Source organism: Carcharodon carcharias, chromosome 12 (assembly GCF_017639515.1).
Source record: "Carcharodon carcharias isolate sCarCar2 chromosome 12, sCarCar2.pri, whole genome shotgun sequence".
Classification (NCBI taxonomy): domain Eukaryota; kingdom Metazoa; phylum Chordata; class Chondrichthyes; order Lamniformes; family Lamnidae; genus Carcharodon; species Carcharodon carcharias.
This window is the reverse complement of record NC_054478.1, coordinates 31,974,239-31,998,551: the sequence shown is the minus strand read 5'-3', so window position 1 is coordinate 31,998,551 and position 24,313 is coordinate 31,974,239. Positions and strand designations below refer to the sequence as shown.

General features: G+C 44.9%; 1 protein-coding gene across 7 annotated transcripts in view; it reads left to right on the top strand.

Annotated features, from left to right (window-relative positions):
• tfcp2l1 (transcription factor CP2-like 1) overlaps positions 1-10,226 on the top strand; it is a 54,240-nt gene extending 44,014 nt beyond the window's left edge. For all 7 annotated transcript variants that reach the window (XM_041201753.1, XM_041201751.1, XM_041201752.1 and 4 more), the window contains 2 exons: positions 3,794-3,845; positions 6,286-10,226. In XM_041201753.1, coding sequence (XP_041057687.1) covers positions 3,794-3,845; positions 6,286-6,323 — 90 coding nt within the window. In that variant the 3' untranslated portion in view covers positions 6,324-10,226. The remainder of the gene's footprint in view (positions 1-3,793; positions 3,846-6,285) is intronic.
• The last annotated feature ends 14,087 nt before the right edge of the window (positions 10,227-24,313 follow it).

The window sequence follows — 24,313 nt, the reverse complement described above, 5'->3', positions numbered from 1 at the left end:
GGGTGTTGGAGGATGAATTTATTTTATGCCTCATCTGGCCTGGCTCAAAATACTGAAATAAGGTGAGCTTTTGGCCATTAACTGTGTTCTGTATATGGAAAACACTCATATTCACACAGAGTAGATTAAGTTTAGATTTATTGCTGCTTAGCCCAGCTCATTCCCCGTCAGCCAACGGTGCAATTGTAGTTTTTTTTAAAAAAATGAACGTGGTTACGGCTTTGTGCAGGGGTGAAAACTGCTGTGATAAGACCTGTATTTGTGGTACAAGCTCCCAACACGTGGGCCGGGATTTTCCAGCCCCGTCTTGGGCGGGGCCCACTGTGGGCAAGGTGGCGCCCCAGCCAGGGTGGTGGGGGGGTGCGGAAAACCCTGCCCATGGTTGCAGACTTGCCAGCATTTCCTTGGAGTATTAGGGACACCTGATTAATCCTCCTCGCTGAGCAGATCCCTGCTTTCTGACTTGCAAGACTCAGGAGCCAGTTTCACTTGCAGGACTTAATTTTTAGCTGCTTAAAACTCCGGATTCCCCAGCCCCACCTCTCTGATCAAGGCTGCTTTTACAACTGAATGGCTTTTATATTTTTTTAACATTTGGATGGGGTGAATGCTAACCATTTGCACCTATCTAGAAAGAGCTGGAGCTGTTGCTATACAGTCCCTCCATAATGTGAGGCAGAACTCTTAAAATGTGTCCCCTGATGTGTTATGTTTGAGCCCTAATGGTATATTTTGTGTTGGGCTGTCAAGATGATTGAATACCTAACAAATTCTGCCAATGTTTTAGGACAATTTGCCACTTAAAAAAAACCCAAAATGTTTACATTTTAGAGTTTTTTTTAAACAAATCCTGGTTTAAAAACTTAATTGTATCTACCCAAATCCCTGAAACAAAATCCTTTAAGCCCTACGTGTATTAACATATGCATGCAGAGATTATAACTTTTAAACGATTACATGGCATCGATTACTCCGAAGTTAAAATTTTATAAATAGACTTTTTCTTTTCCAAGGCTGTGGACGTGGCATGTAGTGTGACTTATGCTCTTGATGACATTCAGATAGGCGATTTAATGGACGTGGTACTCTTGCTGTATTATTGTGTTGCTTAATGAGAACTCTGCAGTTAACCTGCGATGAACAATGAACAATAACCTTTCTCAGGACTTCTGTAGCACTGGCAACTGGGTGTGTATTTTGGGCAGGAACCAGTCCTGCAGCAGTTTCTGTCTATCAGAGCTTCTGCCAGATACGGGGTTGGGTGCAGGAAGTAGACAAATTACGTAGTGATGACATGTTTTTCCAACATTTAGCTGCTGTTGCACTAATGTGTAACCTGCATGTACAATGTTTGCTTACTAAGATGAGTTATCATTTGAGATTTCCCATAGAGATATCTTTTGCTTGGTATCAGGCCGTTTGGAAATTTATTTATACGTGGCTCACTTGGCAGCGCTCTCGTGTCTGAGTTAGGAGATTGTGGGTTCAAATCTCTCTTCAGCTCAAACTTTAAGCTGACTCTCCAGTATGGTTCTGAGGGGATGCTGCACTATTGGAGCTACCATCTTTCAGTTGAGTCATTGAACTGGGGCCCTGTACTTGTTCTCAGGTCAATGTAAAAGATCCCATGGCATTGTTTTGAAGAAGAGCAGGCAAATACAGCAGTAACTTTGCATATAGCTACACAAACAGCAATGGGAAAAGTGATTAGCTTTGTGTTAGTGATGTCGGTTGAGAGATAAACGATGACTAAAGATGCATGGAGAACTCAACTGCTCTTCTTTGAATAGTGGAATGGGATCTTCTGCATCTGCCTGTGAGGGCCTCACCTCAGTCAAGAGATAGTGACTTTGACAGTGTAGCACTACCTGAGTAGAATGATGAATGTCAGCCTAGATTCTGGGCTGATGTCTCTGGTATGGAGCTTTAATCCACAGTATTCTGACTCTGAGCTAAGAATGCTGCCTTAAAGGTGCTGAAAGAGGCAGGGGAAATTTTCATCAGGTCTCCTGTGTCCAACTAGATGTTAAAAATGGGCCGCTGCTGCCAAGATCCCCAATGGTACCTTGGAAGTAGCAGCAGCAGCAACAATCGCCAGAGCTGTTGTTACAAGGCAAGTATTGGCCTTGGATCAGTGGCAGTATTCTGTGACAAAATCCAATGGCTAAAGAAATGCCGTGGTCAATCAGCCAGGATTTTATTACAGTACTTTAATTGTGGAGAAGTTACTTGGTTTGAAAATAGTGGGCAGAATTTTACGTTCCGTGGGTGGGCATGCGCCCGACCCAATTGGGCGTAAAGTCGTGTGAGATGATGCCGGGCGAGGGTCCCGATGTCATCGCGCACTCATGCGATACTTTGCTCGGGGGGGGGTGGTGGTGTGCGCGGCAGTTGAAAGCACGGCCACTGACAACCAAGCGGGCAATGAAGCCCATTAACGCCGCAATTGAACAAGATTTCTTGCCGCCCGTCCAACCCTTACGGTTGGCAGATGGGCCAATCGGCCAGGCAGCCTTTACACTTTCCACGAAGCCTCATTCGGGGCGGGATGAAACTTTCGTTAGGAAATAAAATAAAAAGAAATATCTGGGGACAGCAGTTTTTATGAGGTAGGCTTTCAGGTGCTCGATTGTGCTGCTTGGACATTTTTAAATTTTTTTTGCAGCTTTTTTTATGCTTTATTTTATTATTTGTAGGTCTGCAGCTCCCTGGGGTGGCTGTTTGCCTTCAGGGAGCTCTCTTGAAGCGCTCCCCCCCCCCCCCCCCCCCGCGGTGACGTTGTTGCCCACCCTCTTCTTGCCCCCTACCCGGGCAGCGCTTAGCTTTTCAGCACACGTTTCACGCCGGCTGGCCGTTAATTGGTTAGCCAGTGTGAAATCGCAGTCAGGGGGGCCAATCGCAGTTGAGGGCCCATTTCCCGACCACTCCCGGGCCCGTCCATCACGCGCGCCCGACTAGGGAAAAATTCAGGCTCGTATTTTGAATCAACAGGACTGGAGCTAATTTGAATTCATTTGGCGACACTTCCGTGATGCCCACAAACATATAATCCAGAAGGACTTGGGAGTCAATGGTGAGAAGTGGGAATACTGGCTGTTGTTTTTTTTCTTCTCTCTCTTCTCTCCTTTCTCCACCACCCACCTCCCCCCCAGCTCAAAGAGCACTGGGACCCAACTGCTGCCAAGCTAAGATCAGGTAACTCTGCTTAAAATATGGCTTGGCTCTGGAACCTTCTAGTCTGTATGGCTCTACACGGCACCAGTCAGTGCCTTTACTCACTAGGTCGGTGGGGAACTGCAGGTAAGTTTAACTCTTACTAATTATCCTGTATCTAGCTTGTTATTGCATGTTATTACAAATATCTTTGTATTCCTATTAAATTTCCAACCTGAAAGGCTTTCGATTTTCAAGCATGTATTTTGTAACTTGACAACATAGCTTGTGCTGATATTTTGGTATTTTGCCTCCTCTGGAACCACTTACTAGGGAAGTACATTCTGATTTGGCTAGTGCTAATGTGCATATTCAGTCCAAGAATTAAAAATATGGTTGTGTCAGATCCCAGTGATAGTTTTGCCACTGTTGCTGAATCTAGAACCAACCCAATGTCAGTTCAGGCTCAGTAGCACAGCTTGAACAAGAACTGCTACAAAGACAATTATATTGTCAATGATAAATGAATTAATTCTTTCCTTAAATGAAATGCTATTATTGGCAAATGTATGCACCCTTGTAGAGCTTATGGAAGCGTGGCCCTATATGACCCAGACTAACGTGTTGTTTTTATTTCTAGATGGTTAAAAATTTCCATGATGAGGCTTGCTTTGTCATCTGCACCTTGAAAGGTACAATTTACTTCCTTAAGGTTTTATGTGTCTAGAATTAATCCTTGCATTGAACATTATTGCTCCTTTACTGAGTACTATGGCATGTTTCTTGGAAATCTTGACTCTTGCAACATCAAATTGAACCACATTTGGGTATGATAGCATAGTGGTTATGTTACAGGACTAGCCTTGAACTAATAACCTGGAGACAGGAGTTCAAACCCTACCAAGCAGCTGAATTCAGTTAAATAAATCTGGAATAAAAAGCTAGTATTAACAAAGGCAACCTGAAACGACCAATTTGTTGTAAAAGCCCACCTGATTCACTCATCTCCTTTAGAGAAGGACACCTGCCATCCTTACCTGGTCTGACCCAAATGTGACACCAGACCACAGTAATATGGTTGACTCTGAATTGCCCTCAGAAAGCCACACCATTTTATTCAAGAAGATGGTTCATAACTAATTTTCAAAGGCAATTAGCGATTGGCAATAAATGCTGGCCCGACCAGCGATGGCCACATCCTGTGAATGAATCAAAAGGAGAACAGTGGCACCTTTCTCCTGCTATGACACTGGCTTCTCCAATGTTTTTCAGCAGTTAAACAAAGGTTCTACATGAAGCTCAATGGCTCAAAGACACGGAGGCGTCTAAGTTACATTAGAACTGGCTCATTATTTCCTATTTGCTAACTTAGAACAATGTGTCTCTATTAGAAAGCTCTGGAGACCAACTTTCCCATGCTCAATGGATCCAGTCCAATCTTGATCTGTGTTCTTTGGTAAATGATGGAGAATTCTTACCTTCTGTTCTTTATAAGAATGAAGTGGGAAGATTTCCTCTGTGTGCTAATGAGGTGAAATCATAAAAATTAAGTTTGATTTTGATGCATCTTTCCACCTCATAGTCTTAATGAAATATAGCCTGAGCTGTCACTTTAAAAAAATGTTTGAAAACACAATGGGAAAAATTTTCCCCTCATTGCGGGGGGAAGTACTGGAGCAGGCGCATGCAGGCGCACCTTCAATCAGTGACCCCGGTTAGGGGTGCGCTGCCATTTTATGTGGGTGGGCCAATTAAGACCTGCCCATCGTGACATCAGCCAGGAAGCGCTATGCGCTCCCTGTGCAGGTAGTGGCGGTGGGTGGGTGGGGGGGTGGGATTCACTCAGATGGGAGTGCACTCTTTTGCACATGCGCACCAAAGAGCGCACCAAAGAGCGCACGCATCTCCCTGTGGCTAGGTACTGCCTCAGGGAGGTCGGTGTCAAATTCAAAAATGGTCAATGCACAAAATTAAAATTTCCCTGACATGTCCTCTCATGTGACATGTCCATTGCTTTCATTCAAACTTTCATTAAATTTTTAAAAACCTACATGAAACCTCATCCTGCCCATGGATGGGGTTTCATGCTTTTTCTGAAACCTGCCAGGGCTCCCAGCCTGCCCGCCAACCTTAAGGTTGGACGGGCAGATCCATTAACTAATTCAATTAGTTTTTAAATGGACTCAATTGGCCGTTGACAGGTTGGCGGCACACTGCAGATTCAGCTGCACCCTGCCAACCTGAAAATTGAAATGAGGCGGGGTGATGTCGGGAGTTCCGCCCGATGTCATCCCGCGTCATTTTACACATTGGCGAACGGGCCCCGCCCCCTGCTCGCCGACCTCAATATCCTAGCCGATCTTCCAGTGAAGGTCAAATTTTTGTCTCTTCCTCTTGTAAGCTTTGTTGGAATAATCAAAATATTTCAGACACAAGAACTAGGAGTAGGAGCAGACCATATGACCCTTCGAGCCTGCTCCGCCATTCAATACGATCTTGGGATTAAACTCCATTTTCCCGCCTGTTCCCCACATCCCTTAATTCCCTAATTAAACACGAGTTTTACCCCTTCAACTTACCCCTTACTTAGCCCCACCGCCCAGCCTGTCCCAAAAACAGCTTCACTATCTCATGCAGACAACAAGTGTTGGTCATAGAGAGCATCAGAACCAAATCTGATCCTGACCTTCCCCTAATGCTTACACAGATGCTGGGATTGCTGGCTGATGCTTACGCTTGGGAACCATGGCTTTTCAGTCTCTCACTTACCAGTCCACAGTTGTGAGGCCAATCATAATGCCCCAATTGCTACCACTCGAATAGTTAGGGAAGCAAACTGGGGACTATCCAGTTTTGGATGGCATAGTGGTGCCTTTTCATATAGGCCACGTAGGGATTTCCAAGTTAAGTGATTGACCAAAGAAGGTATTAAGACCTACTGGAGAGCTTGGGAAGAGAGAATATGTTCTTAGCAATGATTGGGCATGTGTATGTTGCACTCGTCCTTGAGGAATTGATGTCATAGGATGCACTCTGTTATTGAAAAATTGCTGAATGTGTTCCTCCCCCACATTCTAGGGTCTTCTTCATTCATGCTAATGAAACTTAAAATGCTTTTTGTGTTCTCCACAGCTGAGAGAAATGATGGGTACAACATAATCTTAAAATGACGAAAACTGGACCTGATTCCCTGATCAGGCGGAATATTGAGTGTTTATGTGTTGTTTGAACATTGTCATTGAACAAGGACGAGTATCTGAAAATCAGGCAAAAGATAAATTGGGCATTCGATTAAAACCAACTTTTTCCAAAGTCCTTGAGAGAACCTTGTCTTTACGAAAGTGAATATTATATTTGGGGAGGGGAGGTGGGAAGGGGACCGTGGTTTTTGCCCAGTTGCCCAATAGGAGGTACTATAGTCTGTATAAGCCAAATGTGGCAAAATACTTTATTTTGTGAAGCACAAAATGCGATACAATTTTTCTTTTGATTCTTGGCTTTTTTTTTTAAGAGTTGACTGGGGAAAACTACTTAAAAAAATCACCTTTGCCATTATTTCTCATCTTCAGGCAAAATAAAAATCGATGAAGTCATTCCAAAAACTAATTGCTAACTTTCCAGCATCCCATGTAATTGAAATGGAATTTGGCTTATTCGCTGGCCCTGAGAATTAAATGCTTTGTTCGCATTTGTATTTCTGATAATTTGAAAAGGATCATAATTGTATAGAAGTTACCTATTAGGAAATAAACACAGCGATATTAACTTCTGACACTAATGGTTCCTATCTAACTCTGAGGTACAGTGTTCTATGGTATCCAGACTCTGTCTTGGCTTAAGGAGTAAACCAAAGGTTTGAGCTGTCCAATATCCTTACACTGGACATGTCTGTCTGTTGCAACTTGTCTTCATCATGATACTTGTGACAATGCTGTGACCCTTGTTCTTTTCTGAAGCCTGTGCCCATGAATATTTTCCAATTTGAAGCAAACGATTGCTGTTTTACTATTTACAATCCATGTTCTTTACTTGGTGCTGCAGTGGGAATGAGGTGGAGAGAGTAGGAGAGAAAGTTAGGCAACTAACTCTTGTCTACATTAATTTTCCACATGGATGAAGAATATATTATTCTCCTTAATGAATCTGATGAATTCCTGTTCAAGAGCACCCTTAGGTTTGTCTTCTACTAGATAAAATAAATCACTAAAAAAAGTGTAAAATATGTAGACTATATTTTTAGGGTTGGGAGAGGAAGGAGTGATATCTCAAAAGCTGAAGAAATATGACCGTAATTTTTTGATTTGTTCATGGGCCATGAACATTGCTAGCAAAGTCAGCATTTATTGCCCATTCTTAATTGCCCTTCAGAAGGTGGTGGTGAGCCTTCTTGAATAGCTGGAGCCCTTGCGGTGTAGGTACACCCACAGTACTATTAGAGAAGGCGTATACAAGTAAATAAACCTGGTTAATATGTGCACATTCCTGGCCCATTTTCTGCTCCATGTTTGAAGCCAGTTCCAGTTTGGATTCTTTTCTTACACAGACAAACATATGCATGAAGTTATTCATTATTCAAAGTCAGCCTGTTGGCTGCAACAAGGGCATTAATGACTCCCTATGCTAGATATCATAGACGTTCTCTCTCAATGGGATGGTGACCTTTTCAATGAAGTGTACTTTATGAACAGCTTATTACAACGTGTTTGATTCCAAAATGTTAATGTTTACACGACTGCTATTCAATTGGTAAATCACCTGGTGGGGTACACTTTGTTTTTGCATTTTTTTATTCAAAAGAAACATTCCTTTCAACATATTGAGCCCTTTAACTTTGCTGGAAATTCTGTTGCAGTCATTAGATACATTAAAATGAGTAGAAATGTACTTTTAAAAATTGCAATGCACAAAGGGATCACCCACACTTCAGTCCTCCAATTTAGTTATGCTTCCATATTCTTTCTGCATCTTAAACACATCTTTCCTTGAAGTGAGAAACCAGCCAGGCCATTTGCTCACAGGCCTTTTCCTGGCTCCTGATTGGTGTGTAGGACTGTTCTAGTGTCATGACTGTAATGAACGACTCGAGGTGTCGAAAACTGGCAGTGGAGGAGAGGAAAAATGGAGGAGGGTGATCCCTTCTACCATACCAAGGCACTTTGTTATAGAAATAAAACTGACAAATTGAACCTGAGGCAGCTTTCTAAACTACATGACTGCATTTACTGTATTTGCCCTGTTACTAACCTTCGGCTGGGTGAGGTTGATACTCTGAAGTTTCCGATCAGTCTGGCCTACCAACAAACTATGTGAAGCCATAAATTAGGCTCCAAATCATCTGAATTTCCCTGACTTATGAAGCGTTGTAACCCTTAATTTCTTATAACTACTTAGCTCTATTACCTCAGTTTGCCATAAGAATAATATTGAAGTTTGGTGATTGAAGGATTGGGCTCAGCAGATATGGTGGAGATGTTTGTGTTTGAAGATGAACACAAACCAGATCTCTTCAGTGGTCTGTAGTCCAGGCAACTAAAGGTACCTCAGATATGGCAGATCTTGTTTTGAATGTACTTACCCATTGCGATGGAGCTACTGTGAATTCTGACCCCTGCCTGCAGTAACAAAATTCTAATGTGCCCATGCATGCAAGGGTTGGCAAATAATTTAAATATTATAAATTAGGTTCACAAAAGCCAACACAAATGGAGTTCAATTAAAAGGAGGTGCAGCCTCAAATCTTCACATTTGGCAATTAATTATGCGCAGTTCTGCAGTAAATTGCTTATTTACAGAAAAGCTATAAAAGTAACTTCATTTATTTGCTTTTTTGTTTAACCATGAATGTCACTAACACTGCAATTTGGAACAGCGCTTTGCTGTAGTTTAAGGCATGACCTTTGTATCAAAAGAATTTAATGCAATAAAGTTTCAGGCAAATTGCCAGTTTATATTCTATTAATCTGGATTTTTTTTAAACTAAGAGCAGAAAATGCTGGAAGTGTCCAGCAGGTCTTGGCAGTATCTCTGGAGGGAGAAACAGATTTAATGTTTCAGGTTGATGACCTTACATCAGAACTGGGAAGAGTTTTGAGCGAGGGGTGTGTGGGACAAGGACGAAGGGAAGGTCTGTGATAGGGTGGAAGACAGGAGAGATTGAATGACAAAAGAGTTAGCCATCCAGGGCCAAAAGAATTGGGGCAAAATAATCAAAGAAACAAAAGATGCGCCTAAGGATGGTGCGCTATTGTCTGAAAGCAAATTTAAGAGAAAAAATGAAACATGCAAAGGGAAGAAAACAAAATGGGGGCAGAGGTGACGGTTTGAAATTGTTGAACTCAGTGTTGAGTCCGGAAGGCCTTCTGCACTGATTCTTTTGCCCCCATCACCATTTCTTTTGGCCCTGGAAGGCTAACCCTTTTGTCGTCCATTCTCTCCTGTCTTCCACAGACCTTCCCTTTGTCCTCGTCCCACACACACCTTGCTCAAAACCTATTTCACCTCTAAAATTCTCCCTGTTCCAATAAAAAGTCACCGATCTGAAATGTTGACAGTTTTTCTCTCCACAGACGCTGCCAAGGCTTGCTGAGTTTTTCCAACGTTTCCTGTTTTTATTTCAGTTTCCAGCATCTGCAGTATTTTGCTTTTCAATTAGTGTTTTTTTTTTGAGTTGGTGTAATGCTTTCTATAAACTCTGTGGAATTATTTTGTGTGTCTTAAAAGATGTTTTTGTACTCCTACCAATGAAATGTAGTGAATTGTATATTGATTTAATGATGGGCGAGGTTATCACTGTTAAGATTTTTTTTGACCAGCTTTCTGGGCTCGCTTAGACACTGGGTGAATATACACATCAATATATAAACTCACAGGATTGCAGAGGATAAAGTGGGAGAAGTTAGTTGGATCAAGAATGTGTGAGGTCCAATGATGATGAATATTGTTACTTTTTTTAAACATAGAAGCATTTTTTGCACCGGCTACTGTACACTTCAGTTCCGAAATGGAAAGTGTTCTGCACCTGTAGGCCTGTACACTAGTCAACCTAACACAAATAAATCTACCTTTTATAACAACATTTCTGTGACGCTTTTAATTTTTAATGCAGACATCGACTTCTGCTTTTCGAATCCATGTGGGAAAGAGAAGGAAAGAAATTGCATTTACCTAATGCCTTTCACAACAACCTAAAGTTTTACAAATCATGAAGTACTTTTGAAGTGATGTTGTTATTGCAACGTAGGAAACATGCGCAGCAAAGTTCCACAAACAGCCATGTGATGATCAGATAATCGATTTTAGTGTTAGTTCAGGGATAAATATTGGCGAGGGCACCAGGGAGAATTCCCCTGCCCTTTTAAATAGTGTCATGGGACCTTGTACATCCACCCACGAGGACACATGTCCTCGGTTCACCATCTCATCTAAAATACAGCACAACCAACAATGCTGCACTCCCACAGCACTCCAGTGAGGAGCTGCATTTTACCCTCTCCCACCAGTGGGTTTGAAAGTGGTGGGGGTGGGAGGGGTGGTTTCAGGTAAAATCCAGTGGACGGTCTAACCATCTGGCCCCAGTCTATGTGAAATTTTACAGGAGATGGGGGAGGTGCCAGGTGCCCCCCCCCCCCCCCCACTCCCTACCCCCTTGGGCCTGTTGAGGCCCTCAAGTTGCCAGGAGAGGCCCACACCATGCGGCAAGCCCAGCAGCTGCACAAGCTGGTGTCGGGCAAGAGGGGAGAATCTCCTTTGCTGGCCACCTGTGCCCATTGGAGGCAGCCCATCCACCCACCAAGTTCACCCCCCCCTTTCCCCCTTTAACTCCTCCTCCTGGCCTCCAGAGACAACCAAGACCACTCGTTTCCTCACCCACCTTGCCGCGATCCCTGACTCTGGTCTTATCTGGGCTCCTCGGCATGGTGGGACTACCTATAGACACAGCAATGGTCACTGCTCCCACTGGTGCTGCTTTTGCAGAGCTGTTGGCCATCTGATTGACCAGCCCCTACCTAAAGCGAGACTTCTCAACAGGGAGCAGAAGTCTTGCTGTAAAGTAACACTGCTTTCAGTGTTAAATCACATATGGTGCAGCTGTTGGCTTCCTGGGTGGGCTCCCCTCCAACATTTTAGCCAGGAGGGATGTGAGGATCAAAGTAGCCATTAAAATCCAGGCCAAGGTCTCAGCCTTGGCGTGGTGCTCAAGTCATGCATTGCAACAGTTATGCATTCCTTTCCGGTGCAGGAACACAACAGGTAAAGTGGCCCAACCATGGCTAACAAAAGAAATTAAGGACAGTATTAGACCCAAAGAGTACAGGTAGACACATGGCAGCAGGATGTCATTGCTATAACGGAGACCTGGCTAAAGGAGGGACAAAACTGGCAGCTAAATATCCCTGGTTATAGAGTCTTCAGACACGAGAGAGTAGGAGATAAAAAAGGAGGGGGGTAGCACTAATGGTTAAAGAATCAATTCCAGTTGTGAGAAGGGATGATATACTAAATAGGTCAACAAACGAGGCTTTATGGATTGAGCTTAGAAATAAAAAAGGGGCAGTCACACTACTGGGAGTATACTACAGACCCCCAAATAATGAAAGGGAGATAGAAGAACAAATATGTAGGCAAATTTCGGCTTGTAAGAACAAGAGGGCAATAATAGTAGGAGACTTCAACTATCCTAATATCAACTGGGGTTCAAACAATATAAGGAGCACTGAAGGAGAAAAATTCATGCAGTGTGTCCAGGAAAATTTTTTCAACCAATTAGTGACAAACCCAACGAGAGGAGATGCAATTCTAGACCTAGTCTTGGGGAACGAAGAAGGGCAAGTGGGTGAAGTGACAGTTGGTGACCATATCAGGACAGTGATCACAATTCAGTTAGATTTAGCATTACCATGGAAAAGGACAGAGATAAGGCAGGAGTAAAAGTTTTGAACTGGGGGAAGGCAAATTTTGCAGAAATGAGAAGGGACTTGGCTGAGGTGGACTGGACAGCACTGCTGGAGGATAAAACAGTGGAAAACCAGTGGGAAGCACTAAAAAGCAAGATCCTAATTGTACAAAGTAGACATGTCCCCTACAAAAATAAGAGTGGTACTGTGAAATCTAGACCCCCCTGGTTGTCTAGAGGAATACAGGAGAAGATCAAAGAGAAAAAGAAAGTGTACGATAGGCACAAAGCAATAAGCACTGCAGATAGCCTAGACGAATATAGGAAGTGCAGGGATGAAGTAAAAAAAGGAAATAAGGAAATCAGAGGGCATGAAAAAAGATTAGCAAGTAAAGTTAAAGATAACCCAAAGATGTTTTACCAATACATTAATGCTAAAAGGTTAGTTAAGGAAAAAGTGGGACCTATCAGAGATGAAGATGGAAACTTGTGTGTAAATGCAGAGGCTGTGGGAAGGGTTTTGAATGAATATTTTGCTCCGTGTTTACAAAGGAAAGGGAGGATGTAGATATAGTAGTCCAGGAGGAACACTGCGAGATATTGCTTGGGATAATCATAAAGAGAGAGGAAGTACTTGAAGGGTTGAAATCCTTGAAAGTTGATAAGTCACCAGGGCCAGATGGATTGTTTCCGAGGCTGCTGAAGGAAGTCAGGGAGGAGATAGCAGATGCTCTGAGGATGATTTTCCAATCTTCACTAGATACAGGGGAGATACCGGTGGACTGGAGAAATGCAAACGTAGTTCCATTGTTTAAAAAGGATCAATGGAAATGTCCAACAATTATAGGCCAGTTGGTCGTACATCGGTGGTGAGCAAATTATTAGAATCAATCCTGTGAGATAGGATTAACTGTCATGTGGAAAGGCATGGACTAGTCAGGGATGGTCAGCATGAATTTGTTAAAGGAAGGTCTTGCCTCACAAATTTGATTGAATTCTTTGAGGAAGTGACAAGAAGGGTTGATGAAGGTAGTGCAGTGTACATGGATGTTGTGTACGTGGATTTTAGCAAGCATTTGACAAGGTCCTACATGGCAGATTGGTCAGGAAAGTAAAAGCTCATGGGATTCAGGGTAATATGGCAAACTGGATAAAAGGTTGGCTTTGTAACAGGAAACAAAGGGTAATGGTTGATGGATGCCTTTGTGAATGGAAAGTTGTCTCAAGTAGTGTTCCACAGGGCTCAGTGTTGGGACTCTTGCTGTTTGTGTTATATTAACGATTTGGATGTGAACATGGAGTCATGATTGGGAAATCTGCAGATGACACAAAGATTGGCAGAGTAGTGGATAGTGTAGAGTATAGCCATAATCTCCAAAACGATATAGATGGGTTGGTGGAGTGGGTGTAAAGTGGCAGATGGATTTTAACATAGAGAAGTGTGAGGTCATACATTTAGGGAGGTCAAACAGTTACAGGGATTACAAAATAAATGGGAATATTCTAAGAGGGGTAGATGAAGTGAGAGATCTTGGCGTACAAGTACACAGGTCTCTGAAGGCAGCAGTTCAAGTAGACAAGTTTGTAAAGAAGGCATATGGAATGCTCTCTTTCAATGGCAGAGGTATAGAAAATAAAAGTAAGGATATAATGTTGGAATTGTATAAAACACTGGTGAGGCCACAGCTGGAGTATTGTGTGCAGTTCTGGTCACCACATTACAGGAAGGATGTAATAGCTCTGGAGAGAGTGTAGAGGAAGTTTACAAGAATGTTGCCAGGGTTAGAAAAGTGTAGCTACGAGGAGAGATTGGATAGGTTGGGGTTATTTTCCTTAGAACAAAAAAGGCTGAGAGGTGCCTTGATTGAGGTGTGCAAAATTATGAGGGGAATAGATAAGAGTGGACAGAATGAAATTGTTTCCTTTGATGGAGAATTCTAGAACCAGGGGACATAGATTCAAGATAGGTGGCAGAGGGTGTAGGGGGGTGCATGAAGAAGAATTGTTTTACGCAGAATGTAGTGGGTGCCTGGAATTCGCTGCCCAAGTTGGTGGTAGAGTCAGAAACTTTAAACTCTTTTAAAAAGTACCTGGATCTGCACTTTAAGTGCTGTAAGCTGCAGGGCTATGGGCCAGGTGCAGGAAGGTGGGATTAGAAAGGGCACCTGGGTGTCCTCGGGCTGGCATGGACAAGATGGGCTGAATGGCCTCCTTCTGTGCTGTAACTTTTCTGTGGTTCTATGGTTCTAAAGAGGAGCCATATAAACTTGCTGAAAAAAAAGTAGCAAGCATAAGGATTGGAAGCAGTTTAGAATTCAACAAAGGAGGACCAAGAGATCGATTAAGAGGGGAAAAATAGAGTATGAAACTCAACTTGCAAGGAACATGAGAGTGGACAGTAAAAGTTTCTATAGTTATATGAAAAGAGTAGTGAAGACAAATGTAAGCCCCTTACATTCTGAAGTGGGAGAATTTATTATGGAGAGCAAGGAAATGACAGAGCAATTAAATAACTACTTTAGTTCTGTCTTCATGGAGGAAAGCACAAATAACTTCCCAGGAATGCTAGGGAATCAGGGGTCTTGTAAGAAGGAGAAATTGAAGGAAATTAGTATTACTGCAGCAATAGTGCGGCCGATAAATCCACAGGGGCTGATAATCTACATCCCAGGGCACTAAAGGTGGTGGCCATGGAAATAATGGATGCGTTGGTTGTCATCTTCCAAAATCCTGTAGATTCTGGAACAGCCCCAGCAGATTGGAGGGTGGCAAATGTAACCCCACTATTTGAAAAAGGAGGGAGGAAGGAAGCGGAATTACAGACTGGTTAGCCTGACATCAGTAGTAGGGAAAATGCTAGAGTCTATTATTAAGGATGTGATAACAGGGCACTTAGAAATATCAACAGGATTAGACAAAGTCAACATAGATTTATGAAAGGGAACTAGCAAGAAAATAAAGGAGAACTGGTGGATGTAGTGTATTTGAATCTTCAGAAAGCTTTTGATAACGTCCCACCTAAGAGGTTAGTGTGCAAAATTAATGCACATGGGATTGGGGTAATATATTGGCATAGATTGAGAATTGGTTAACAGACAGGGAACTGAGAATAGGAATAAACAGGTGTTTTTCAGAGTGACAGGCGGTGACTAGTGGGTACCACATGGATCAGTGCTTGGGCCCCAGCTATTCACAATATATATCAATGATTGCGGTGAGGGAACCAAATATAATATTTCCACATTTACTGACGACAGAATACTAGATGAGAATGAGTAGAGAGGAGGTTGTAAAGAGGCTTCAGGATGATTTAAAGAACTTGAGTGAGTGGGCAAATACATGGCTGATGCAGTATAACGTCCATAAGTGTGCAATTATCCACTCTGGTAGGAAAAACAGAATGGTAGAGTATTATTTAAACAGTGATAGATTGGGAAATGTTGATGTACAAAAGGATCTTGGTGTCTTTGTACACCAGTCACTGAAAGCAAGCAAACATTGCAGCAAGCGGTTAGGAAGGCACATGGTATGTTTGCCTTCATTGAAAGAGGATTTGAGTACAGGAGCCAAGGATGCCTTACTGCATCTTTACAGGGCCTTGGTGAGACCACACCTGAAGTATTGTCTGCAGTTTTTGTCTCCTTATTTAAGAAAGGATATAGTTGCCACAGAGGGAGTGCAGTGAAGGTTCACCAGACTGATTCTTGGGATGGCAGGATTGTCGTATGTGGAGAAATGTGACTTTTCGAAAGGACAGCCAAGAAGGAAAGGGTGATGGGTTAGCTTTGTTAGTACAAGATGGAATAAGTATGATAAGCAAGAAATTACCTTGGATTGGAAGATGTAGAATTGACGTGGGTGGAGGTAAGAAATAAAAATGGAAAGAGAGACATTGGTGGGAGTAGTTTATAGGCCCCTAACCGTAGCTAAAACTATACACAGCACTAGTTAGACCACACCTGGAATACTGTGAACAGTTTTGGTTCCCTTATCTAAGGAAAGATACACTGACATTGGAGGCAGTCCAGAGAAGGTTCACTAGGTTGATCCTGGGTATAGAGGGATTTTCTTATGAGGAGAGATTGAGTAGGTTCATTGGAGTTTAGAAGAATGAGAGGCAACCTTATTGAACCATATAAGATCCTTAGGGGGCTTGACAGGGTAGATGCTGAGAGGTTATTTCCCCTTGTGGGAGAGTCTAGGACCAGAGGGCATAATCTCAGAGTAAGGAGGCGCCCATTTAAAACAGAGATGAGGAGGAATTGCTTCTCTCAGAGGGTAGTTAATCTGTGGATTTCTTTGCCGCAGGGGGCTGTAGAGCTTGGGTCGTTAAGTATATTCAAGGCTGAGACAGACAGATTTTTAATCATTAAGGGAATCAAGGGTTATGGGGAAAAGACAGGAAAGTGGAATTGAGGATTATCAGAGCAGCCATGATGTCATTGAATGGTGGAGCGGACTCGATGGGCTGAATAGCCTACTTGTGCTTCTATGTCTTATAGTTAAATGGTATTCACTGGAGTTCAGAAAAATGAGAGGGGATCTCACTGAAACGTATAAAATTCTTAGAGGGCCGGATAGACAGGATGCAGGGATGATGTTTCCCCTGGCTGGGGTGGGGGGGTGACCTAGATCAAGGAGTTACAGTCTGATGATACAGGGTAGGCCATTCAGGGCTGAGATTAGGAGAAATTTCTTCACTCAGAAGGTGATGAACCTGTGGAATTCTCTACGACGAAAGGCTGTGGGGGCTAAGCCACTGAATATACTTAAGAAGGAAATAGATTTCTGGACACTGAAGGCATCAAGGGGTATGGGGAGAGCGCGGGAGTAGGGCGTTGAGATAGAGGATTAGCCATGATCATATTGAATAGCAGAGCAGCCTCGAAGGGCTGAATGACCTTTCCCTGCTCCTATTTTCTATGGGGCGAATTTTCTCCTTGTCGGGGGTTGGGGGGGATGGTTTTGCAGGGGCGGGTGTGGGCGGGCCGCTGCTGATTGGGGCCCCCGATTGGCTGGGCGCCGCCATTTTACCTGGGCGGGCCAATTAAGTGTGCCCGGAAGCACTGAGCACTCCCTGTGCAGGCGGAGGAAGTAGGCTGAGTCGGGGAGTGCGCTCTTTCGTGCGCAAGCACAGAAATCTCCCTGAGGCAGACAGGTGCCTCAGGGACATTAGTTTCACGTATAAAACATTGATTAAAGGGAGAAAAAACTTTAAGGACATGTCCCCTCATGTGAAGCTGTCACATTCCGCCTGTGAATGAGGTACCATGATAAATGCGAAGGCTGCCTGGGCTCTTCGCCTGCCCGTCAACCTTAAGGTTGGATGGGCAGCTCAGGTCAATGATTTAATTGATTGCTTAATGGCCTTAATAGGCCTTTGACAGTTCGGCGGGTGGGCAGCCAAGACAGCTGCGCGTCCGCCGAACTGGAAATCTTAATGACGCGCGGTGATGTGGACGTCACCCCCGCTTCATTTTACACCTCAGCGAGCAGGCCCCGCCCCCGCTCAGCGAGCTGAAGATTCTACCCTGTTTCTATGTAGATTTCTGAAATGGGCCTTAAACCCACCACATTCTGATTCAGAGGTGAAAGTATTACCAATTCAACCCAAGCTGACGCTTGAAATGCTTTTATTTTGTTTAAAATGTCTTCTTTTAACGCTTTAACTAACTAGCTAATTGCAAGAAAAAAAAAACAAGCAGAAACTTTGAAAGAAGAGGAGGTAAAGGAAGTGAATTTGTGAAAAGCTGGTGGAACTTTCATGGCTTTCCTAGGCAATGAATACACCATTGCTGAATTCTACAATGTTTCGAACTTCAATCCACCTCCTCATGGAATATGGATCAATTATATGGGGTACTACAGATTCTCTCTTCCAAATTTTGACAGTGGCCTGTAACATTTATAGCAGACAGGACAACCTTATGCCACCACATAAGGAAAATTAGTGATTTGCATGCTCCAACAGATTAGTTTAAAAAGATATCTTGGTCATTTGACATCTTGGCTTGAACTATTAGCTCAACCTGATCCTGATTCTCAGAATCCAATGTTTGCAACAGGGGTCACTAAATGACAATCAGGAGCCAGTTCTTTCCATCCAGGGGAACTGAGGCCAATTGAAGCAGCTCACGATGACCTAACTGGGATCCGCCAAATTAGCAGAAACCAGGAATTTATAACCTGGCACCTTTTTCATCTCTCTGGTTCAGCTATCCACTGAACAAACTCTCTGAAGTATCATGGAATTTATACCAGCAGATAGTTAACCAGCAGTGTCAACTCCTCTGCTGAATGCAAAACCTAGACTGCAGCCATTTGTTAGACAAGATGCAATGGTCAAATGGAGATTACAGAGTTAATCACCTTCCAGCTCTTCAATGTTGGGAGCAGCTACCCAGTGGAATACTTTAACAATTGAATGCCTCACGACCAAAATAATTTGCCAAGTTTCCTGCATTTTGTTAAATCTCCTGGGCCCTGTCTGAAATTTCTTACCCTATTTTCACTCTCTTGCTGTAATGTACAATAAAACTTGTGTTTCTGGCTTGTGCAGCATTCTAAATTGGCGACATGAATCTGAATTTTGTAGGCCAACTCTTGAATGGATGCGAATTGCCCACGCCTGAATTTCCTCAAATATTTGCATTCAAATTCAAGCCGGGGGTTTTCATGCCGTTTGGGTGTGAGTTTCCAGGAAATTCTTCTCCAGAGTTTTATGAGTGGTTCTTCCAAAAGATAAATAATGCTCATTTATCATCAATAACCACTAATTTTACAGTTGCTCCCCTGCAGTGAATAACTAATAATTAAGTTGTGCAATTGCTTTCCTTTAAATGTAACGATCAATGACAACCACATTAGAAAATCTTAGTTTCATGTGGTTGCTTATTTAGACAGATTGAGGTTAATTTTCTTCGAAAACATCAGGCATTGAAGGACCTCTGAGATGGCCAAAATGGGGTCTTCAGCTGCAAACCCAGTTTAGCCTGTGTTTAACGCAAGACATCGGACGGGATTTTCCGGCCCAGCCCTCCGCCTGGATCAATCGGTCCTACCAAAAGTCAATGGGCTTCTGGCTGGGCTGCCAAATCTCCCGTGGCGAGTCTCGCCACAATGGGGCCAAAAATCCCAGTCATCACCTTGGTAAAGGAGTTGAAGTATGCACGAGGATTGGCCGCCTGGAGGATCATTAAGCATCTGATTGGCAACTAGATTGTCAGCTAGTATTCATTAATGAGAGTGAATGGCATTTTGGTGTCTAGTGCTTCAACTAGCACCCTCTCCTCATAGTGACCTGCTGAACAGGCATAAATGAGTTGTCGCTGACGACTATGAGCGCTACGTAAAAGGCACGCTCAGCTTTCGCCGTTACCTTGCTGCTGCGAGATTGAAGAAGAACTTTGAAATACATCAGGGAGATTTCCTGGGATAGCCTGTCAAGGCTTCATTGACATCTGAGCAGCATTTATTCTGGAAATTCTCTCAGAGTTTCATTTTTTGAATCCTTTCATGGGACGTCAGCATCACTGGCAAGGATGCCATTTATTGCCCATCCCTAACTGCCCTTGAGAAGCTGCTGGAGGACCTCCTTCTTGAACTGTTACAGTCCATGTGTTGTAGGTACGCCCAAGGTGCTGTTAGGGAGGGAGTTCCAGGATTTTGACCCAGCGACAGTGAAGGAATGGCGATATATTTCCAAGTCAGGATGGTGCATGACTTGGAGGGGAACTTGCTGATGATGGTGTTCCCATGTGTCTGCTCCCCTTGCCCTTCTAATTGGTAAAAGTCACAAGTTCGGAAGGTGTTGTTGAAGGAGGCTTGGTAAGTTGCTGCAGCACATCTTGTATATGATACGCACTGCTGCCATTGTGTGTCGGTGGTGGAGGCAGTGAGTACTTAAGCTGGTGGATGGGGTGCCAGTCAAGTGGGCAGTTTTGTCCAGGATGATAATGAGCTTCTTAAATGTTGCTGGAGCTGTACTCATCCAGGCAAGTGGAGAATATTCCATCACATTCCTAACATGTGCCTTGCATTTGGTGGACAGGCTTTGGGGAAGCGAGTGAGTGCTCACAGAAACACAGAATTGTTACAGTGCAGAAGGAGCCCATTTGGCCCATCATGTCTACACCTGCTCTCTGAATGACCAACTCACCTAATGCCATTTCCCTGCCTTCTCCCCATAACCCTGCCACATTCTTCCTTTTCAGATAACAATCCAATTCCCTTTTAAATATCTTGATCGAACCTACTTCCACCACACGATCGGAAGTGCATTCCAGACCTTAACCACTTGCTTTGTGAAAAAGTTTTCTTCATGTCGCTTTTGCTTATTTTGCCAACTACTTTAAATCTGTGCTACCTCGTTCTCAATCCTTTCACGAGTTGGAACAGCTTCTCCCTATCAACTCTGTCCAGAACCCTCATGATTTGCTATACTTCTATCAAATCTCCTTTCAGCCTTCTCGTCCCCAAGGAAAACAATCCCAACTTGTCTAATCTGTGCTGCGCTCCTTTCCCTCATTGGAAACATTGGCTAGGACTTTCTGTGCCCGCTGGCATCAGGAATGTTTGGTAGCATGAGCAGAAGGCCAAAAATCGCTTTCATGATGTTGTGAAACCAGTTTGTGATCACCCGCTTTGCCCACCGATGGCGGGCTGCGTTTCCTGCCATCGGACGTTGGGAATCTCATTGTAATACATCTGCATATAACTATAAGGCCAGCCAGCCGGAATCATTCCCCCTCCCCCCCTAAAGGATTGTCCGCCCAATCACGCTGATATGTTTCACAACAGCATATAAAAGGTGTGCACTTGGCAGGCTGCAAATTGAGGGGATATCGGTGGTGAATGCACAGTAATGTTGCAGAGCGCTCATGAGGGACGCTTGATGGACTTCAAGGTTGAGGCGCCTTGGGGTGGGGGCAAGGGCTGCCCTGCAGTTGGGGTGACTTCAGGAGGGGGCATGGGCTGCCCTGCGGTTGAAGGTAGCGCACAAGCACATGGCGGGGTATGGGCATTGGCAGTGGGCGAGGGAAGTGGCCATGCATTAGGGAAACCTTGTATAAAGTGACCATTCCTCTGCAGCTGAGACAGTTCAGGAGTTGGGTCTCTAGCTTATCTGCCCATTCAAGCAGCGCAGAGGCATGAAAGTGCCACCAAGTACTCCAGAGCTTTTCACCCCTTAGGCACAGATTGCAAACTAATGAGCATTTTAGTGGACTGTAGAACAGTTAGAAGACTGGGTATGTTGTACAATCTCCTTGCTAAAGCTGGCCATGGAGCAGGCATTGGCGGAGACACTCACAGCCCCTTGCAATGTCATCATTCAGGTTTGGAGCAAGCTAACAGTGCAGTCTTGCAGCACGGGTTAGGAGAATTCCTGCGCCTGAGTTGAGATAACAGTATACAGCCCAATGGGCAAAGCTGCTGCCAATTGGTCAGTTGGAGTGGGGCAGAGGAAGGTGGGGTTTCGGACAGCCATGCAGCACACAAAACTCTGGCTATCCAAGTGGTGGCCAGAACTCTCTGGAATGCATTAATGGGCTTTCAGACCTAACCAAGAGACGTTCTTTCTAAACTCATGCTAACTCATGCATCACTGTCTTTCATCCTACAGGAGGAATACATCAGGACTGTGGAACCTGGTGACCTAGCTGTATGCCTGGTGGCTTACAGGGAGCGGAGACGATGGAGGATAGTGCGATTGAGGTGCCCGGCTGTGCAGAGGGAGGAGCAGCACCCTCTGGAAGAAGGGAAGGCTGGGGCTCCCGTACACGGCACCGAAGAGCCACAGCGAGCCATCGCTGGTCAGTGTCCAGCTAGACCCAGGGTCTGTGGACGCTGCCTTTCATTCCTGCAGATGACCAAGAACCAGTGTTGCCGAAGACATGTCTAGGGAACTGGTCGGTCACATCTGCCAGCTACTGCAGGATTTGGCGCCACCGGGGTATGGAGAGCATCCTCTGCCAGTGACTATGAAAGTGACTGCGGTGCTCAATTTCAATGCCAGTGGCTCCTTTCAGGGCTCCACAAGTGACGTCTGTGGGATATCACAAGCCTCCACCCACAAATGCATTCTCAGTTGGTCACAGGTCCCTGCTGTCTTCCAGGGTCCACAGAAGCTGCAGGGATGGCTCCTCAGGGACAAGTGCTACTGCAGAGGATGTGGCTGATGACACCCACGCGGCAGCCTCAGACTGCAGCAGAGTGACAGTATAACGAGGTTCATGTTCCAACTTGCACCTTGGTGGAGCAGATCATCAGGATGCTGAAAATGAGGTTCTGGTGTCTGGACCAGTCTGGTGGAGCCCTGCAATATAGTCCGCAGAGGGTATCATGCATTGTCTCTGTCTGCTGAGCCCTTTACAACCTGGCGCTGCAACGGGGAGAGGAGCTGGCTGAGGAGGACATGGAAGAGCTGGAGGTCTCCTCTGATGGGGAGGACGCCGATGGGGTTGAAGGTGAGGAGGTCCTCGAAGGCGGCGATGATGGTGATGAGGCCCTTGCACTGGCCAGATGAGGCAGGTGCGCTTGGGAGGCCCTCATTGCTGCCAGATTTGTGGAGGATGATGACGACATGCAGTGAGGAGACATCATAGATCCTCACATTGCATCTATGAATGACTGACCCAAGTCTGGCTTATGGCAATTCACATAACCTCTGTGATAATGCTCCAGTCAAGGAGATGCAGTGGAGGCCTTAATAGTCGCTCGATTGCTGGAGAATGATGACAACATGCAGTGAGGACACTCTATAGATCTGCACATAGCCTCTGAGAATGCCATACTCCTGTCTGGTTGAGGGCAGCTCACTTGTGCTCTGTGATCAGGGTCATATCATAGCGATGCAGCCATGAAACTTTAAAAGCATCTCATCCTTTGTTTGCCTATAGCACCTGAGCCCTTCAGGAGCACAGCATCACAGGTCACAGATGCTGAAGAGATGGGGGTCAGGCCCACCTTAAAGATGCTGAGAGCATACAGAGAGAATATCGGAACTCTGTGATGCCTGCCCATGACATTCCGCCAGCAGTGACCAGCACTGCCGAGGTGCAGACATCAGTAATGTGTCCAGGGAGTGTGAGGCCGGTCCATCACTTTGGTCTGAAGGCTGCATGAAGTACAGGGAAGAGGCCCTGGACTGAGACACCTGCCTTTATCTTGTGCAGAAAGGTTTCACATCTCAGTGACACAAACACTGCTCATCAGAACAAGGAGCCATAAGCAGGGAGACATTCTTGGGAGTTTATTGACAATAGTGAACAGTGTGTACAAGTGATTAACACCCCTGCCCAGGCTGTGCAACTATATCTTCTTAACCTTCCTAACCCTGCCGCTATGTCTTGGTGCTCCCCAGACATCCACAGCAGAGATGGAGGCAGCCTGCTGACTGCTACACACTGTCTGTGATGATCTTGGTGGGCATCTTCTGGAGGGCTGAGACTTGGAGGGCCCGAGCCTGCTGTGTGGCAGTGGCATCCTCCTTGGCCTGTGAAGCTGGAACTGCTGAGGTCACATGAAGAGGGCATTTGGATGGGCTGGACACTCCAGGATTCAACTGAATGGATGGGCCCCGTGATCCTCCTCCCTATGGGTGCCCAAGGACCCCTGGCTGACTCTTTGAGGCAAAGGGGTAGCTGGAGTGTGATTGAGCTGCCCTGCACCCCTCTTGGGGGCCACACTATTGGAGGCCAACTATGGCATCAGCAATGGAATTCAGCCCACGCAGCAGTGCAGGAGCAACACCCTGGACCGAGGTCTCCATGGCAGCCGCCATCTTACCAGTGTTGGCCTCGGTGTGTTGGCATGCTGGCGCTATCATCTCAGGTCGAAGACAGACGGACTCCTTCATCATACCTCACAACCTGAGGAGTGCAGCAGACATCCCTTCCTGATGTTCCCCAGCTTGCCTTTGCGGCTCCAGCAACTATAACATGACCAAGCCCAGAATCTTGTCATCTGACTCGGACTCAGCAAATTTCTGGCCTCCAGCAGTCCTCCAAGTGCTGGGGACCTGGGAAGTCCCTGTCGACGCCGGCTGTGGATCAGAAAGTGTGACATGCTCACCAGATTGTAATCCTGAGGCTACTGTAAAGCTAAGTCCCACTTAGGTGTGTGTCCCTGTGCTGCTGGAGGGTGTGGGTGAGCGCTGTGATGGGACTTCAAGGACGGTGCCTCCAGATTCCACCTCAGAGGATTCTTTGGGGCTTGATTGGAGGCCCTGGGTCGTGGACTCCGTCGGCTGTTACCCAGATGTGTCTG